General features: G+C 39.0%; 2 protein-coding genes across 3 annotated transcripts in view; both read right to left on the bottom strand.

Moving 5' to 3' along the window:
• LOC127164156 (NACHT, LRR and PYD domains-containing protein 12) overlaps positions 1–17509 on the bottom strand; it is a 156095-nt gene extending 138586 nt beyond the window's left edge. Inside the window, exon 1 of one of the 2 annotated variants that reach the window (XM_051107909.1) lies at positions 17438–17509. The gene's annotated coding sequence lies outside the window, so the exon portion shown is untranslated. The remainder of the gene's footprint in view (positions 1–17437) is intronic. The other variant, XM_051107907.1, reaches the window with a different exon arrangement.
• The window catches only part of LOC127164161 (NACHT, LRR and PYD domains-containing protein 12), a 36748-nt gene extending 19140 nt beyond the window's left edge, over positions 1–17608 (bottom strand). The window contains exons 1-5 of the mRNA XM_051107934.1: positions 17472–17608; positions 11357–11458; positions 11195–11248; positions 10663–10815; positions 3300–3338 (exon numbers count right to left, since the gene is read on the bottom strand). Coding sequence (XP_050963891.1) covers positions 3300–3338; positions 10663–10815; positions 11195–11248; positions 11357–11438 — 328 coding nt within the window. The 5' untranslated portion in view covers positions 11439–11458; positions 17472–17608. The remainder of the gene's footprint in view (positions 1–3299; positions 3339–10662; positions 10816–11194; positions 11249–11356; positions 11459–17471) is intronic.
• Between the last annotated feature and the right edge of the window lie 2601 nt (positions 17609–20209).

The following is a 20209-nucleotide window of genomic DNA, read 5'->3' as shown; positions in this document are numbered from 1 at the left end:
TCAGGCATTTTGGCATTTCCCTCTCCCCAGTCTTCCTCCAGACTCTGGCACCTTGATTTCCGAATGACATGCAAAATTTGCTTTCATCCGAAAAAAGTACTTTGGACCACTGAGAAACAGTCCAGTGCTGCTTCTCTGTAGCCCAGGTCAGGTGCTTCTGCCGCGGTTTCTGGTTCAAAAGTGGCTTGACCTGGGGAACGCGGCACCTGTAGCCCATTTCCTGCACAAGCCTGTACACGGTGGCTCTGGATGTTTCTACTCCAGACTCAGTCCACTGCTTCCGCAGGTCCCCCAAGGTCTGGAATCGGTCCTTCTCCACAATCTTCCTCAGGGTCCGGTCACCTCTTCTCGTTGTGTAGCGTTTTCTGCCACACTTTTTCCTTCCCACAGACTTCCCACTGAGGTGCCTTGATACAGCACTCTGGGAACAGCCTATTCGTTCAGAAATTTCTTTCTGTGTCTTACCCTCTTGCTTGAGGGTGTCAATGATGGCCTTCTGTACAGCAGTCAGGTCGGCAGTCTTACCCATGATTGCGGTTTTGAGTAATGAACCAGGCTGGGAGTTTTTAAAAGCCTCAGGAATCTTTTGCAGGTGTTTAGAGTTAATTAGTTGATTCAGATGATTAGGTTAATAGCTCGTTTAGAGAACCTTTTCATGATATGCTAATTTTTTGAGATAGGAATTTTGGGTTTTCATGAGCTGTATGCCAAAATCATCAATATTAAAACAATAAAAGGCTTGAACTACTTCAGTTGTGTGTAATGAATCTAAAATATATGAAAGTCTAATGTTTATCAGTACATTACAGAAAATAATGAACTTTATCACAATATGCTAATTTTTTGAGAAGGACCTGTATACTTACAACAATTGATTTTCAGCACCAATTTCAGTCCCACAGCAAAATATATATTAACAAAATATATATTAATAGTATTCAATTATTTTATTTACCTATTTGAAAAAAAAATGTAAATCAGTTCATTATTTATGCTAACAATAATATTAAAGAAAATATTTTAAAATATTGGTGTTACGGATCTGGTCGGTGAGCTGCGGACCACCAGATGTCGCTCGCACCTTGTTCTCACACACTGACTGTTGCACTACACCCCGGACTCCATTCCCCATCAGCCATTGCACATCTCCCGCGTCCAATCAGAGACACTATTTATACCCCGGTCTTCCTGTGACTCTCTGCCGAGTATTGAACTGTTATTAGCATTCATACAAAGCGTTTCTCCGAGTTTCCCTGTGTCTAGTTTTTCTTGTTTTGCCTTGTTGTTTCGTTTAGTCTGTCTCGCCTGTCTGACCATTCTATTGCTTCGCCCATTGGATTACGTACGCCGCTGATCGACTCTTGCCCGTCACGGATTACTCTTGTCTCGCCGTCCATACACCTGTCTGCCGATGTTCGACCCTGCCCGCCTGACCATGTCTATGTCTCGTCCCAACAATAAAAGTTTGCACTTGGATCCGCTCGTCTCCCGTCCCTCTGTAACAATTGGCATGTGTCCTTCAAATATTTTAAATTAAGTGTTGCTTTAAAAGGGTCATGTGAAAAATGGGTGGATTCTGACTAACTTAAAAACCTCTGATTGGCCATTGCATATAACTGTTCATAGAAAGTGATATAAATTTTTGAAAGCAGTCGCCAATATTGTTACATTTTTAAAATTTCTGTATCGAGGTGGTACAGAAGTACTAATAGCCTACTTTTGAAAATAATCAAAATCATTAGTTTGCAAGTTACTGAATTACTGAAATACTTCTCTTAAAATGTAACATTAGATAGAAGGTTTGGAAACATGAATGTTCAAACTGTCAAAAGTCGGTAGTGATGCACCAATCGATTTTTTTCATGGCTGATTCCATTTTTTTAAGTAAATTTGTTATTTTTTTTTAAGCAAGAGATAAGATAGAATGAAAATACGACTACATGAACAAGATGTTTTTTGCTGTATTACAGACTCTATTGCTCTATTGCAAACGTTCTGTAGCCATTTAAAATTAGAGGTAACTACTGCATTTTAATCACAGTCCAATAGGGCTGGACAGTAATTCAATATCAGTATATATTTTGCAATTATCAATATATTATTTAATTATATTATCAATATATATATTTTTTTCAATAACGGTGATATGATTTCCGAAATTTTAGTATACATTAACAGTGTTTCCCATACATTGATTTATTTGTGGCGGTTGACTTGTTTGAATAAACACGAGCACTGCACATTTGAAAACAGAAGTGCGGCGTGGGTGTTTTAAATAATGGATTTGGTATTTCCAATAACCCCATGTCCAGCAGCATGTTTTTGCTGTTGCTCACTCTTTTTTTGTGTTTTCTGTGGAACTTTTCATGTTCTTCATCCCGGCTGAAGCACTTTTGTTTCAGTCTATGAGAATAATCAGCCTATGTTATACTGTAGTTTAGTTAAATATAACAGTATTAATAAAGTGGGTCTGAAAATCTTTTTATTTGATGGTGATTTCACATTTCTTATTTGTATGAAGGCTAAATATGAATAAAAGGTAAAAATTAATTTATTTGCACCATTTATTTCTGTAATATTACATAGTTTTATAGATGGAGGTTTCATAGACTTAGCAAATTCATTTTTCAGAAGTTTGTATAGACATCTGTTGTGGGCGTTCTAGGCAGTAATTCTGAGGCTTTTTTAAATATTGCTCATATCAAATTATATCGTATAGACCGAAATTAACAAATATATTGTGATATAAATTTTGGCCATATCATCCAACCTTATGATCCATAGAAAGATTCTACATACATGAGCAGTTGCTGATCTAATTTCAAAATCTGAAGCAAAAACAGATTGGTCTAACTTTATCTTTGCGAAATGATGCTACATAAAATATATCTGCAGGAAACAAAAACAGCACACTGGTTGATTGAGAGTGCAAATTCACTCTCTGACAGCAGGTGGTGCTTACGAAACAGCAGCGATACAGTGTTCCCTGGTTACCACTGTAAACAAAGCAGCACTGTGCTTAAAAATACTACTTTAAATTGAGCAATTTATTTTGGTGGGGAATCATTATGAAATATATCATTCTTATGTAGAATCACAGCAGCCATGAATTAACAAACGTTCTGTGTTTATATATTTTATTCCAGCAGAGTTAATTCGGTCATACTGGATGCTTTACTATTTTCTTCATTAGGATCTCATTATCATAAGAAACTGGAGTGGTGTAGTTATAGCTCAGGCCTTATATACTGTTTTGGCTGTAAAACACTTCATATGTTGTTTTATATGTTGTGATTTACCTTGTTGATTTACCTCTGTCTCTGAGGATTTCTGTTGATCTGTGAGGAGGAAGAAACCAGTGTTACCTATAAGCCATACTGAAATAAAAGTACAGATATCTTACCAGAAAATGACTTGGGTAGAAGTTGAATGCACGGTTTTGAATATTACTTAAGTAAAAGTTTTTAAAAGTATTACTTGAGAACAAAAAGTATTTTTTTATCTTAAACGTATTGAAAAGTGGAAGTACAAGTAAATCCAAAATAGAAAAGAAGCAAATAAATATATTTGAGTGGCAAGATTGTGTTCAGTTTTAACTATTTCTTCCATTTTGTATTTTTCGGTAAAAATAAGAAGCACTTCATAAGTACTTAGTGTCTTTCATTCCAACATAAAACATTTCTGGAATCTGCATCTGAAATAGCATTTAGATGCACTTACAGAGTTAAATGTATCTAAGAGGGGACATGGGTGCATTTAAACTGCATTTACAGATGCATAAATAGGCCTGGTGTTTTGTTTTTAACATAAAATGTTGAATACTGCTATTTGAAATAATTTAAGACATGAAAAATAGCCGCAATGTGAAATTAAATCTGCCAGTAGGTGGCAGCAAGTGACTGTTAATGAGTGAGTCATTGAGATTCGAGTGAGTCATTGAGATTCAACGGATTCATTCAAATGGCTGATTCATTCAGGAACAAAGTATTTGACTGTGTTAATGAGCAAATCACTGAATCATTTTATGTACCAATTCGTTCAAAAAGTTGATTCATTCAGTAAGTAAACACCGTCCATTTCTCAGAGATGCAAAACAGTGCTGTGATCTTTGTTTGGAACTATTTTCGTTGGCAAAATTGAGCAAAAACAAGCAACATTATGTCTAAAATGTAAGTCACTTATTGCTTTACTAAAATTGTATAAAATGATTATTAAATGTGTTATGGTGATATCTGCTGTAAAAACAGTACTCTTTGTGTCATAGAGACTAAGTTAACTATATTAAATTATATAAATATAAAAAGCATACAGAAGCATTTTTGCCATCTACAATTTAGAATGCCTGGTGTTTTTTTTAGTATTTAGTATTATTACTTTGTTATATTACACCACCAAAAGAAACAATGCATAAAGAATGAAATAAACAAAAGTTCCACTTCAGTCATACTCTACGACGTTACGTCAATACAGATGTATTTGGGGTCCAATCACCTCAGAGCTTAAGAAGAAAAAGCCATTGAAATTGGCGAGTGGATTTTGTATGCTAACGCAGCAAGCAATTTTTGGTCTAAAAAACGTATATTAGCCGTTGAAACACAGCCTAGACGTCTAGGCTAAGATAAGGTTGTCATTGGGCTGTCAGTGAAAATTTAATAGACGTCTAAACATAGCCCTAGAATAGACTAGTGTTGGGTTCGAGTCCACCTAAGTCGAGTCCGAGTCGAGTCCGAGTCTTTTACCAATCGAGTCCGAGACGAGTCAGAGTCCAAAATGGACCGAGTCGGACTCAAGTCCGAGTCCCAAAGGGCCGAGTCCCAAAGGGCCGAGTCCCAAAGGGCCGAGTCCGAGTCGAGTCCGTCCGAGTCCAAGGAAACACTACTGTCAGTATCTTAACATTGTTTTAATCCAGGGGTGCTTAAACTCGGTCCTGGAGGGAGGTGTCCTACAGATTTTAGCTCCAGCCCCAATTAAACACACCTGAACCAGCTAATCAAGCTCTTACTAGGCATACTAGAAACCCCCTGGCAGGTGTGTTGAGGCAAGTTGGAGCTAAACCAAGGACCAGGACTGAGTTTGGGCACCCCTGATTTTAACCTTTACAACTAGAAAAACACAATGTCAGTTGAAATGTAAGAAAAGCAAATCTCTAGTGGATCTTGCCATTTTGATTTTTGATTTCACAATATCTCATAAGTGTCCATGCTCTGCTTAGCAAACTTAAAGTCATGTGACTTATATTATAAATTCAAGGGTGAGGGTAAAGGAGTAAGTTTTTTTTATGTAGGTCTATATAAAGGCTATTACAGAAATAGACTACAGACATTTCATGAAGTAATAAATGTTAAAATAAAACACTGCAAAATCTTCACTGTATACATTAAAGATAATTCTTATTACAGTTAATAAGTGATTCAGTCAAGAACAGTGAGTGATTTTCTCTTTGTCTTTTGTTGTTTGATTATTGTTTGTCGTGGTCGGCTGCTGCAGGTTTACGCTGCAGTCGCTTTAAGATCTGACGCACAGATCAAATATTTTGACGCAGTGTTTCTCCCAACTGTTCAGGTTTAATTAAGATGAAACCGACTTAATTTACGTGAATAGTCTCCAATACAAGCATGTGTGTAGCAATAACAGAACCTATTAAAGCGAAATAGAACTTTGTATTCACACACTGACTGAGAGCGTTCTGTGAGCGCGCTGTGAGTGTGCGGTTTATATCCGCGGGTCGGGTAATAAAAAAAAATGCATTCCGATTATTTGCGGGTGGGTCGCGGGTGGATGAGATGAATCAATAATAAGGCAAATATTAACTACATTTTCTAAAATATGAACCTGTTCTAAATACTTTTTTCAGGCAAACGATTTCATTTTTGTGTGTGTTCCTCTGTTCGAGAAGTTGTGACATAAAAAAAGACACCCCTGGTCACGTTTGAAGAGAGTTACACCTGTTTTAATGCTATTGAGTAGGGTAATATGCAGTGGTGTAGTGCAGTACCTGCGGATACCCATTTCTTTATCAGTCGGCTTTGCGTGTACCCACTTCTAAATCCCCTCTGATGCGCATCATTCAGTGTCCTGCATTAGCCAAAATCATGACAGGCCACCATTTCTAATTCAATCGTATGGGAATAAATGCTAATATTCGCTCAAAACACATAGTAAAGACGGTAGGAAATGTGGTGCCGGCTTCCTTTGAAATATGTTTGATCATTGCGCCTGACATGCGCCCGCGCCCGCTCCGTCCGCGCCAGCACCAGATTTGCCAAGTAGTAAAATTAACAATTATTATTGAATCATTATTATTATTGAATTTGAATCAGTACATTATAACGAAAACAATACCTTAAAAATGAAAAGAATTAGATTTTTATGATCAGAAATTTCTTAAACTGGGTAAACCCCTGTAAACTTTTGTTCAAGGATTCAGTAGACGTTCAAACACCCAATTAATTTAATCAGAGATGGCGAGAGTCACGTCCAGATGTCAGTTAACGTTATTCTTTTTAGCGTGGCTTTGGCTTAAAAGTACGTACGAATAAGCTTATATAAGTGTGCAGCGATGTGCAGATCAGCTGAATCAATCTGCTGTTAAAAATGAACCATCCATTCATCATATCATCATGCAAAACTAAGAATTAGAATAATCGTAAACGACGATCGGGTGCGGTTATCTGAATCAGAGAAAAAAAAATACAGGTGCGGGTGGGTGGGTGGGGGGCGGATAATTTATTTGAAGCTGCAGAATCGGGTGACGTTTGAGCTCATCCGCGCATCTCCCCCCGTACATACGGGTATATAAGATGGCGGCATGCATCCACTCATTCAGATTTTTGCTTTGGAGCCGCTCGCTTTGTGTGCTGCTTCTACAAGAAGAAAGAAAATACCCTCATCGCTGCAGGAGTTTATCGGCTGTGTGGAACATCCCTTCTTTGCATTCCAGTGGAGAGATTGCCCTGCTGCGCTAACAGATAAGTGCTGCGGTCCGCTCCTGGGCAATCCAGCTTAGAAGAGCAATTTCCTACAACACACACAATCGTTGAAAGTGTCTTTTTCAAGATGCATTTCTGATCGTGTGCTTTAGGGGAGCAATAGTTTCACAGGTCTGGGATGTAAACAAATGTATGTTGAGATGCCGTTTGTGAATGGGTTGCGCTCATGCTCCGTGGGCATGCCCATCATTACACTCGGTCACGGCTTACATTAAGATGTAAGCCACCTTTGCATTCTACCCTTTCCAGTTTCGGGGGTTGCCCATACTCTCAGCGTATTACCGTCGAGCTTCTGAATGTTGATGCCTGTTCGCTCTAGTGTGAGCCTTGCGTCTCGTTTAGTGCTCATGAAGAAGTTAGATGTCTATCGCTGCATCAGCAGAGAGGCTATCATCTTCTGACGCCGGAGATTCTGCTGAACATCTCCCCATGATGGTGGTTGCTCAGCCAGGGTCCGAGGCTAAGTTGACAGCCATGTTCCCCCAGCCAACCCTGACTGCCAGGCAGGAGGTTGGGTTCCTCCTGCATTTGGGGTCTGACGATTGGTTCCCTTGCTGCGCTCCTCCCTGGTGCCTTTCCTCCCAGAGGTTCATAAAGAGCTCAGCTACATGTTGGGCTCTTCCCCCCGGCACTTCCCTTGCAGGTGGGGTGGATTGAGAACACGTTGACGTCCGCCGGTGGAGTGTGCGATTGCGGTGCATTCGTGCTCACGAGCGACGCCACCTGGTGGGACTGTCTGTGTTTCTCGCTTTAGCCTGTAAGCATATGCCACCTCCACCCTGCAAGCTATGGTACCCACCCCTTCAATAAAAGAGCAATTTTCTCTGTGTCCTTGGGTCTCTTAAAACATGATGAGTTTGTATGTGAGTGACGCAGGTCCTCCTCACACCAAGGCTCAACACTTGGTCTCGTCGTTTAACTAGGAATGCAGGATGCATTGCTTCCTCGCACTCTAGTGGAAAACATTGCGGGATCATGGATCAGGTACCGCTGTCTTAGCAGCCTGGCGCTACTTTGGGACACTTGCTTTCCAGGTTGAGCCATCCTTAAAAAAAAAAAAAAAAATCAGGCTACCATTCGGGTGGCTGATACAGAAACACATGTTTCTGTTTTTCAGCAACAGGATTGGGTTACAGCTTCGACCTGAAGGACGCGTGCTGTTATGCTCTGATTGCCCTAACACAAATAATTTTCAGGCCTGTTTAAGGGGTCAGACACATCAATATGGGTCTCCCCTCGGCTTCCCTACTTTTCGGACTGATGCTGAAAAAACCCCTCAGTGTTGCCACCTTCTCAGCCACTGGTTAGATTCTGTGTTCCTACTGGCAGCTGTGCTCTTAGGCTAGGTGTCAAGTTTCAAGGCACTTGTCTCGGTAACCTCTGACACAAGCTGGGGTGCCATTTGCAACCGGCAGGCAGCCTCGGGCTTCTGGAAAGGACCTTGACTGCAGTCACATCAGTCGCTTCGATTTGCTAGCAGTGCTTTCCCTCCGCCAGTTCCTACCGTTGCTGTGGGACAAGCGCACGCTAGTCCTTAGGACACCATAGCCACGGTAGTGTACACCTACCCCTGTGGTCTATGCTTTCGTCACATGTTGCCACCCCGAGAATGGCCACTCCAGCCCTGGGTTCCAGCTCATGTGGAGTCGTTTTAACGATGCTCAGATAACCTGTTTTGCTTTGGAGTCCTCCTACTGCTGGCTTGTTCCTGACCGAAGGCTCGGTAGGCTGGCACTGGCACACATCTGGACCCGGGGTCTATGAACAATAGTAAGCTTCCCTGCACAAACCCTGTGCTTGATTGGGGGGACGAGGAGCTGGTTCTCTGGTGCGTCTTACTGACCCACCCGAACACTCATGACACTCATTCTCCTTGTGACAGCCCCTCCTGGGAAGATTACCCTAAAGAAGAACCTTCTTCTCAGGATGGGCACAGTTTGGCACCCGCATCCTAATCTGTGGACCCATATGTCTGGTTTCTGGATGGGACACGGTAAGACCTAACTGGCCTTCTCAGGCCATGGTAGACTTTATCACTTAGGCTCGTGCCCCCTCCATGAGGCAGGCATACATGCTGAGGTGAGGTCTTTCTGTTGTATGGTGCTACGTTCGCCGAGTTAACCTGAGATGCTTGGTCAGAAATATGCTCCCCTTTTTGCAATTGGAGCAAAGGATGTTCCCTCCACTGTATGTTCATCGTAGTCATTTCGCATATAAAAAAAAACAAAACAATGAACGTGCCTTTAAAATTTGGTCTGGCTATTCTTACGTTTTCTTGAGATCACGGTCTGGTTATGTGCCCGGGGTTCCCACCTCTGACCTTTGGGTTCAGGTGGTGGACCTGCAAGCGCTGCCGGAGGAGGCAGACCCGGCCTTAGCGTTGCTGTGTCCTGTTCGTGCTATTCACATTTTGGACCGCACCCGGAGCATTAGACGCTCCGAGCAGCTCTTGTTTGCTTACGGATCAGCAGAATGGGGATACCCCCCCCCTAGGAGTCGAGTTCACTCTATGAAGAATTACTTCTCCTAGGCGTGGTACACACGCCTCTCCAGCAGACATTTAGGAGCTGCGGGCCGGGCGACACCCTTCACTGCACAAGATTCTTCTTGCGCTGAGCTGTGTCCTCTCATGTGTTGCGGGTAACTCAGGTATTTGGCGGGAGAACAGCTCAGTGTTGGCTTGCTGCGCCTTACGATCCTTACGGATCTGTGCGCCTCTCCCTGTTGTTCCCCTCTGTGAACTCTGAGTCCTCCTTTGCCCCGCAGTCCGGATTAGAGTGGAGTAGTCCGTGACTGTGTTCTGACAGGGCGTCTCCTTCACCCCCTGAAGGTTGTGGCATAATGTCTTAGAATTCTCCATGGTTTTTCATCGTGTTCCACCTAAAAAAAAAAAAAAAAAAAAAAAAAACGATATTTTTTGTACTAGTCTCCACATGGCTTTAAATTTCGTCATTGTGCTCCACCTCCCAACGGTTGCTTCAGATACCTGGCTCCCCTGGTGGGCTCGTTATCTGGCTTACAGGGTGTTGGGAAGGTTACATGTTGAGCTTCATTTGTCCTGACACGCTTGTCTGTCAGCATTTGTTCCTCAACTACATAACACGGTTAAGGATTGTGGCGTTTTTCAGAGTGACCCCAAATACACCAGTATTGATGTAATGTCGTAGAGTATGACTGAAGGGGAACGTCTCAGTTACAACTGTAACCCTCGTTCCCTGAAGGAGGGAACAGAGACGTTACGTCCTCCTGCCACAATCCTGAACTGCGTTGAATGCCGGGATGTGTCTCGGCTCCTCAGCATAAAACCTGAATGAGTGAATGCATGCCGCAATCTTATATACCCGTATGTATGGGGGAGTGGATTAGCATGCAAATTCCACTCGCCAATTTCATTGGCTTTTTCTTTTTAAGCTCAGAAGTGATTGGGGTCCCCAGTAGGTCCCCAAATACGTCAGTATTGCCGTAACGTCTCCGTTCCCTCCTTCAGGGAATGAGGGTTACAGTTGTAACCAAGACGATAAAGATAAATATCAAGTGAGATATTATTCCAGAAAATTGGAATGGTGCTAAATCATGTGGGTCCTACTAGAATTACAATGAGGTTGTAACATTACGAGTCTCTACTCAGATGTTACTATTAGTAATGTGTCTCTTCATTGTGATGTAAATGTACCATTTCCTGCAGCATTTGGGGCATAAATGGTTACTGGTCCTGTGAAGGTGTTTGCAGTCAGTACAGGAGCATTAACACTTGCACCTGTTTCAGCTTTCATATCAACATTGACTTCAGTCGGGGCATCTCTCATCTGGACTGGAGTATAATGTACTGAAAGGGAAGATTTTAAACAGATATTTAGACAGATTTACTTCCATGACAACAACATATATAAAGGAGTCAGTATTCATATACATGTTAAAGATTCATTCTAATAATACAAATATTCTGTTGGCGATGTATTAAATGAACCCATTAACTGGAATAAACAAAACTAGCCGCTGTCCATGCTGGATGTGGCATAAAACAATGAGTAAATGACTAAAATTATTCCCCATTCTATTTCTCACATTCTAACTTCTGCATGTAAAAATATTTTTCTCTACAAAAGAGAGGCCTGCTTCTCTTTATGTTTGATAATAATTTTCTACACAAAGATTCATGACCCTAGCTCTGTCTGAGTCTTAATGTTACGTTAAAGTTGCTTCACCTTGTTTGTCTCTGTTTCTCTTCTTTCTCTGAGCATCTGCGTTGATTTGTGTTGCTGAATAAAGAATGATAAAACACAAACGAAAGCTACAGATAAATATTAAGTGAGATATTGTTCCATAGTACTAAAAAGTGTATTAACTAGATGTTTTGAACTTCAGACCATTGTAACAGCAACAGCAACTGTAAAATGTATTTCTGTTCTGTCTCTCATCTGGTGTTTCCAGATTGTGTTCTGACTCCATCTTCTGTCAATGACTCGGTTCTGCTGGACAAGAAAATAAAGATTTTTATTATATTATTACATTAGTTCCCCATTAGTTGGTCACTCCGAGTCACGTCGGTGACCAATGAATTGGGGATCTTGCCTAAACAGACCAATCTACTTTGAGTACAACTAAACGAGCCATTGGTATGTGATGATTGCATCCAGCTGCTGCTGATCGCAGTGTAAGTACAATTAGGCAGCAGATGCAGTGCATAGTCAGCTTTTCACTGAGGAGCCGACCAGGGGTGCATTTCCCAAAAGCATCATTAGCTAACTATGATGGTTAGATCCATTGAACTCTATTGGTAACGACGAACTTGTGACCATAGTTGGTTTTGGGAAACGCACCCCAGTTCGAGTCTGCAAGCAAGATTTTTAACAAACAAGTCTACAATCGCTCATAGAAAACCACGAGATAGTCTCTGTTCATTTTAAGCAATGAGAAATGCATTGCAGTTTTTACAACTTTATTCTCGTTTTCACAGCTCAATTGAAAAGGCTTGTAGGTAAATGTCCAGAGTGCATTATTGTTTGACAGGGTGCCAGCACAAATCTCTCGGCTTGCAGCTGGCCTCCTTTCCCATAGTGATCATGGCTCTACTCTCCCTCAGATATTACGTGTGCACCCTCAATCATTGTCCTGTGTGCGCGTGAATAAGTGCTTATTGTATACAGGTATTTATTAAATCATTTTATTTAGTGAAGCGCAACCCCCATAGAAAGAATGTGTGTGTGTGTGTTATTTGGTAACTAATGTTTTTGCAGTCAGTATGTTTCACTTCGCAGTTGGGGGTTGGGCACCCACCGGCTGAAACATAAATCGGGAATTATAATGAATATATGAATGAATTAATTATATGAAATGTACCTCTCAAGGTTCTGACTGTCTTCAGAAAAGATTCGATTGCATTTTGTTTTCACCTTCGCTCCATGTAATATCTAAAATAGTGTTCTTAATCGCAATGCTGCTTTATCCATGGAGATCACGGGAAACAGCTGTAATTCCGTTTTGACATATGCGCCATCTAGGGTCATACAGTGGATTTACAGTTACATTCAGCTTGTGTGCAGTTTTTGTCTGGCCAAAAAACAGACCGAATTTGCATGCCCTGCTGTAGCCAAAATTTTGATTGGTTGATGAAAAACAAGCTGAAGTGGATTCTACACATTTAAACAATTCAGACCAGTTATCTAGATTATTTGTGGAACAGATAAAATACATATAATAATTATATTAATTCAATTATCATTTGGACTTATTTAAAATTCTTATTTAAAGGCTGAAACGTGAGGTTTATCTTTTTATGAAACGGTTTCACAGCTTTATTTGAACATTTACATTAGATATTTAAACATCCTATTAGTTAAACTGTTGTAGTTAAACTGTTGTGAGTCATGTTGTCATTTGAAATCCGGACATAATCAGACTACTGTTGTTGTTTTAGTGATTATGCAAACAAAAAGTCATTTTATTTGTTGTTTGTTGATTTTAAATATAAAACTTGGTTAAGTGATTTATATGTCAGTACTTTTTGAACATTTCCAGTACATTTTTAACAATACTGTAATAATACTGATAACCATGATAATTTTGGTCACTATAATCATGAAATGAAATTTTCATGCCATTACATTCCTAATCTCATATATCCTTGTTTGTTGATGAGTTGTTATGAGTTTGTTTATGTAGAATAGTCCTCTCTTTGCAAGAAAAACTCTCAGCTTTCAAGATTAGACTTTACAAAAGTAACACATTTGCATAATGTCCACCCACGTTCTACATCGCAAACAACTTGCCCGCCCACAAACACAGTAAAATTTCCATGTGGTTTACGTCATGTCCAGAAGGTGCTATATCCTACACTGTGAGAGTAAATACATTCAAAATATGTAGTTGTGTATGTTTGTTACGATCCTCGCATCTGCGTGATTCGCTTTGTGTATGTGCATGTGCTTATGTGTATGTGTGTGTACAGGTACCGGCGTAGCGATGGATCACGTGGTTGATGAACTTGGAGTCAGCTGATAAAAGGGCGGTGTTTTCGAAACATGGCGAGCTCATTTTTAAGCATGTGCGTCATGGCGTGTGGAGCTCCGGATTCCAGCGCTACAACGGATCACTGATCGTTTTCTTTTGATTTGTTTAGTGTCCGCATTCTGTTAACTTATATTGTATAAGATCTATTCTGTGGTTCGAGTTACAACCCGAACCCTAGTTTGTTTTGGAGGACATTTGTTTAGTTTGCTTGAGTTTTTGGAGCGTAGGGGTGACCTGCCCTTTTTATTTTTTGAATTGTTTTTGCGATGTGTTTTCGTTTAGGGAGTAAGGGAAGTTATCTGTAATTTTATTTTCTTTATTTACAGGTTATTTATATGACTTTATTTTCTATTGGATTTTGTTTGTTATTTTGTTTGTTACAACAGGTCGTAACAATGTTATATTGTGTAACAACCCTGCACATGCCTTGCTAACTGGCTAAGTTCTGTTGTTTGGCTGTGGATGCACTGTAGTCTATAAATGTGTGATTGATGCAGCTTGACTGTCTGTCTGTCTCATTAGTGGGAGTAAAAATAAAGTATGACACACAAAGTAGCTTTCACACCAAATGTGAAAAGCGTTGGGCTATGAAAAAGCGAGAACGGCTTTTTTCTGCACCATGCTCAAAGTTCAAATGAGTTAAACTTTTGCCGCCTTAGGGTGGGGGTTTAGAGAGACTGATTCTTTGAACTGCTTCACATGAGTCGTTTACGAATCATTTAGAAATGGGGTAAAATGAAATCTATTTTTGGAGAAAACTAAAGTGTTTTTTGACCTTGCATACATGTAAACCTGTTTTAGGAGACTCATAAAACAATATTAGCAACCTTTGAAATGGCATAATAGGAGCACTTTACTGAATGATTACTGAATAGTTTATAGGTTTATTTTCGTGTTAGTTTGTGTTGGAAAATCTCTCCTTAAAACATTTCTATCAATCAATTCTTTGTAGGATATATTATAATCTTGTTATAGAAATCATGATTAAATTATACTCTGCAAGAGCGGGAAAATTCTGGCCATGTGACTAATAACATAAAAGTATGTACTGGGAGGAGAAACATAGGACTCAGGACACCAACAAACTCAGGACACCAACAAATTTTTGCCCTGCTTTTTGCTTGTTGGGCTTCCTGGCCTGCTGCTCCTCTAACATCATGAGCAGAAAACCTGTCTAATCTCATCACACTTTTATTCTTTCTTTCTTTACATGTTTTTCTTTCCGTTGAGAGTTTCGTGTTCTGATTTAAGTTTTGCCACAAAGCCACGTCTCTGAGTTCAATCTTGACTGTGCCCACCTCAAAACTTCAACAAGCCCACAACTCCACACACATAAATTAAAGCGGTCATCAAATGCCCACAAGTTTTTTTTCTACAAGTTGATATAATTCTTTAGGGTCTTAATGAAAAGTCTATAATATACTTTCGTAAAAAATTCTCAATGGTTGTGTAAAACAACAACTTTTTTACCTTGTCAGAATGAGCTCTGCAAAAATCATTTCATTCTGGTTGAGGCTGCTTTAAATGCAGTTGAGCTCTGCTCACCCCGCCCCTCTCTTCTCTCTGTGGAGTGACGAGCCTGTTTACTTTAGCTGTGTTTAGCCGCTAAACTTGCTAACTAGCACATTATTAGGAAAGACGATGGCAAAGATTCATAAAAAAAAAAAAACTTATACTTACTTCTGCTGTACGTGAAGCTGGATCACGAATGATTTGCGTGAACATAGATGGATATATGTAGATTGGGAGGCGCATTCCCTTCACAAACAACCGTAATCTGCTGCATCTTCAGCGGCTCAAATGTTGGGAGTAAATGACGACCACTATGTTCGTTATTACATCCAGCAACACAACACCTCAATTGCTCCACTGGAGATATTCTTGTCTAACTTACATCCCTGCTCCGGCATCGAAAAACAAAGAGGGCGGACTGTTACAACTGATCTGAGGTAAAACACTCATGTCAATCAACTATGGTGGGAGCGGCCTCTGTTGGTGTGACGCCACAATGACAGGCATCTGAGAATGGCTTGATTTAAAAAAGGGGATATTATTTTTACAGATTAATAGATGTAGATGTGTACATACACTGCCAACACACATTAATGTTCAAACAACATGTAAAAGTGAACTTAGCATCCGATGACCCCTTTAATGCCCAATACGTCACTCCGGACAACTACTAGACCTCCATCGAGTCAACAACCTAAGAAGCCTCCTTTCAGCAGACAACGCCACACAAAATGAAATCCCGATAAACACAGGCAACACAAGTAAACCTTACAAATTCTAGCTGAACTTGTGCATTTAATATAAAGTTTAATAACCTCATTAAGAAACTCAATGTGAGGGTTAATTAGTTGACTGATGCTTATTTAGGTGTAAGCTATTGTATATATTGCTATAAGCTTGGGATTTCACATTTTCACTCTCTTAAACTCATTATTTTCTCACTTTCTGTCTTTCTGCAACTTGAGTGAATGTGTGACACATGTTTCTAAGTTAGAATAGTTCTTAGATTTGTCTTAAATTTTATTTACATTGAAAATAGAAGTATTGTGTGTTTTGTGCTTACAAGTTCATGTCTTAAACTGCCAATCTTGTTACCATGCTAATATTAATATTAATATAATATTAATATAACATTAATAATTAATATTAATATAATAATAGTGTTTTATATATTTTAATAGTGTTTATATATAATAATAGTGTTTTATAATATACTTTGTGTATTAATGTCAATGGCAGAGCTTATGCTGTACAACCTGTTCAATGAATTGCTGGTAGATTCAGTGATCAGCTATAAAACAGTGATTCAGTCAAAATGTATAATTAATTCCTGTTGAATCAAGCACAGTAAATGTAGTGTGGTCTGAGACACTGAAATGTGCACCAGATTGACTTGTACAACTTGTACAAGCAACGAAAATATGTACAAAAACCTCTTAATTGGAGTTCAGATTTTATGCATTTAATACTGTGGGGATTTTCCCCCCATGGTATTGAAAATGGTACTGAATATGTATATTTTTTAAGTCCTAGTACTGAATTCAGAAGGTCCAGTATGGTGACAACACTGGACTCAGGATAACCATAAGCTCTGCTTTTGTGTTTGAGATCATTTCTAGCAGTCAAATGATCCATGAATATTTTATTACTGCTTTTGATATTTCTATTTATTTGTAAGTGAAGAGAAATGATCTGCTGTAATAATTAACTGGTGACTCTGAAACCACTGCAGAAATAAGTTTGTCTTCAGAAACAGTTAAACCAGGACCTTTTCAGGAAAACTCTGTGCTGACACTCTGTTTACAGCTGCTTTGTTTCTGATGTCCGCTTTATGTCTTTATGTCTGTCTTTCAACACATTCAGTTTTAGCATTTTAAATCATTATTATGATACAAAGTGATTATATTTTCCAATCTCACAGATCAACATTCAAAAGTGAACAAACTATATTTGTGAACACTTTATTTTTACAAAGTAAGTTTCCTAAATTTCTAAGTTATTTGTATTTCTGTAACTCCATTATGTTTAACAATAACAGTGAACTCAAGTAAAACCATTACAATGAAGTAGAAATGCTGCTGTTGATTTTTATTGAATGAGTCTGAGTTCATCATAAAGACACAGTATTAGATCAAAACTGTCTGCAGATGCCACAAAGCTGTTGAGTGATAGTTTCTCTTTACTCTCAAAGAGTAAAGAGCACATGATAAGAAAGACTGTTTGAGAATCACAGACACACTAATAAACAAAGACAAAATAATATCAGAATATGCAGCTTTCTGTGATTTACTGACAAAGACATACTTGATCATCTGTTTGATCACAATATAAAGAGATTTAAACTGAATAATCAAAATGACTTCAGCACAACATTGATCTCAGAAGCACAAAGTGACCAATGACACATCATAAGACAACATACACACCTAAAAAACAACTGGAGAAAGATGAAGCTCTCACCTCAGTGTTTGTACATCTGTCTTTTTCTTCCTCTGAACTGTCGTGTTGAACAGCAGCTCGGTTAAGGCTAGAAGGAATACAGCTCTAGCTACTGGGCATGCACACATCAATCTAACATTATTTTTGTCACACTGTACAACACTGTTTTTGTATTATAGTAAGGGCTACGTCTAGGGTTGGGGTAGATGTAAATGTTAAAAAACACAATCCAAAAGGTAGAACAGTTCATTTCATTGTTATAGTCTCCGGTCAGAGTTGTATCTAGCCACAACCCAGCAGCTCTGGAAAGAGGAAGAGGAAGCGGAAGAGGAAAAGGAAGAGATGTGAGAACGAGAAGAATGAAAATCAATTATCTAAACTCTCATCTACTTTGTTATTCAGTCAGTTAAAATGAAAGTTTCATTCTCAGGAAAGGCTGCTGAACTGACTTATAAGTTGCTTTACAAGTTTGTGAATATGCTTTCAATGTTGAAAATCAAGTGTCAGTCCCAGATGTTGGAGAGGAAATGACACTGCTAGACTCTGGCTCTAACTATATATCAGTAAACACTGCTGAGGTATCGGTCAGGACACCAAAAATGAGGAGACTGAAGCTTTTTTCCAAAATATATTGAATGTTAGCCTAAAATAACAAAACATAACATTAGTATAAAATAAATAAGCACATATTCACGAATGAGTCAGTCACTTCCTAGTCAAGAATACTAACATTTAGTATCATCTCTTAACAACAGTTAAAGCTCTAAATATGCAGAGGATGGGCAATTAAAGACAATATAACTATTGGTCTAGTCTAGTCTAGTCTAGACTGCTCTTTCAAAGCGCTTTCTGTGAGAAGCCCAGCGCCATTGTGATGTGATATAAAAATGTGTCATGTTTCGAAAATGCTGTTTTGTATATTTACTTGGTTTTCCTTATTATTTATAGGTGCAATGTCTTTGACACTTCTTTGAATAATGTTTGTCTGCATATTTCTTTATAAATTACCAAGTCGTTGTAAAGGTAGTTGTTTACAGATAAATTATGTGCAAGAGGCAGACAAAATAAATTCTATATTCCTCAGTTGTGTATTAATTTGTCACTGTTCTATGATTTCAGTTATTTTTGAATGCACTGATCAGGTGTAATGTCTGCACTGAAACCAACACCTAGAGGGGATGTCCCATACTATATGCTCACCTCACATTAGAACAATTTACTGCAGTGTTTTGGAGATATGTGACATCATTACACTTCAGAGGCCTAAACAGATCTAATTTCTAATAAGTAGAAAAAAATAATGGCCAATTCTCAAAGGGGACATCCCATACCGCATATGCACACCTTATATCAAACCATTTTACTGCAGCGTTTTGGAGAACGTTCTAGTAGGAACGTGGAGATCAGGTACATTCACCTTTATTAAATAATCCACCATAGGAACAGGAACGAACAGGAACAGCAGGGAATCCACACGCAAAAAAAGACTGGGAGACAATACATGCAAACACAACGTAAGAGATATTAAAAACCAACAAAGACACGGGGAACAGAACCAAACTTAAATAACCAGGCTAATCAGTGGAAGACAGGTGTGAATGATTAAACAATGACGTCATAATTGGAAATGGAACAGGACAAATATCACATGTCAAAGTGAAAGTGACTTTATCCCACTGTATTGCACTTTATATTAGGGGCTAACAGTTTAAAACATCAGTCATTTCAAATGACCGCTCAAGTCTGTAAAAGTAGTTGTCCACTAGAGGGCAACAATCTTTTTAAGTCTTAATTTCAGTTTCCTCATTTTAAGCAGGTAAATAACTAAACATTATAAAAAATGCATAGGGATTTTTAAAACATTGAAAATAACTTATTGGTTTAAAATAATTAATTTGCACATACATACTATACATACTATATCAGCGATTATAATATTATTGTAATGACCGTCTATATTTATAGCACATGTTGCTGCACGACATAAAGCAGGCTCTACAAGGCCATGCAAAAGATGGAAGTGTGTACAATTCACCATTGTTTTTTCAAGGAGCCTCGTCCTGACCGTCCAGAGGACAGAGATGTTGGAGAAGCTGAGTCTCCTTCTGCCCGGGTGAGATCGTTGCTAAACACAGAATATCAGTGACAGAGACAATATAGCACTCTATCAGTAGAGTTCTCAAAAGAAGTTTCAATGGCAAACTGTTTTCCTCATAACCACTGTAACTTTTGTGTTTTTTTCTGTGTGTTTAAGTGGTCTCCTGTGCACAGCCCTTCAACTGCACATGAAAGCGACGTAGAATCTAAGGGAAAGGATGATGTAGGAGCTGAGTCTCCTTCTGCCAGGGTGAGATCTTTTTGCGAAATGACTCAACAAATTTAATATGCAATTATCATTCACCTAACGCCAGTTTTAAAATATTTTACAACAATGATTTAATTTGTGTAAACATAAACAGCATATCCATTCAACTTACCAGACGTCTGTAGTGGGCAGTCAGAACTGTGTAACATGTGGTCACATCATAAATAAATGCTTTGATTTAATCAGATCATTTTCAAGTGCATTTTAAGAGTCTAATTGTCCATAATGTTATTTTTTTATGTAGCACACTGACACACAGGACTCTAACAATGCATCAGCACCTTCTTCTGAAGACAGTGGTTCAGCTAACAACCTGTTTTTTAAATATACTCTGCCGACAGGCCCATGTTTTGTTTTTATTGATAGAAAGGATTGGACAGACCTAAGGAAACAA

The sequence above is a fragment of the Labeo rohita genome, chromosome 4 (genome assembly GCF_022985175.1).
Source record: "Labeo rohita strain BAU-BD-2019 chromosome 4, IGBB_LRoh.1.0, whole genome shotgun sequence".
NCBI classification, from domain to species: domain Eukaryota; kingdom Metazoa; phylum Chordata; class Actinopteri; order Cypriniformes; family Cyprinidae; genus Labeo; species Labeo rohita.
Note: the sequence above shows the minus strand (reverse complement) of the source record. Positions and strands in the feature narration are given on the sequence as shown.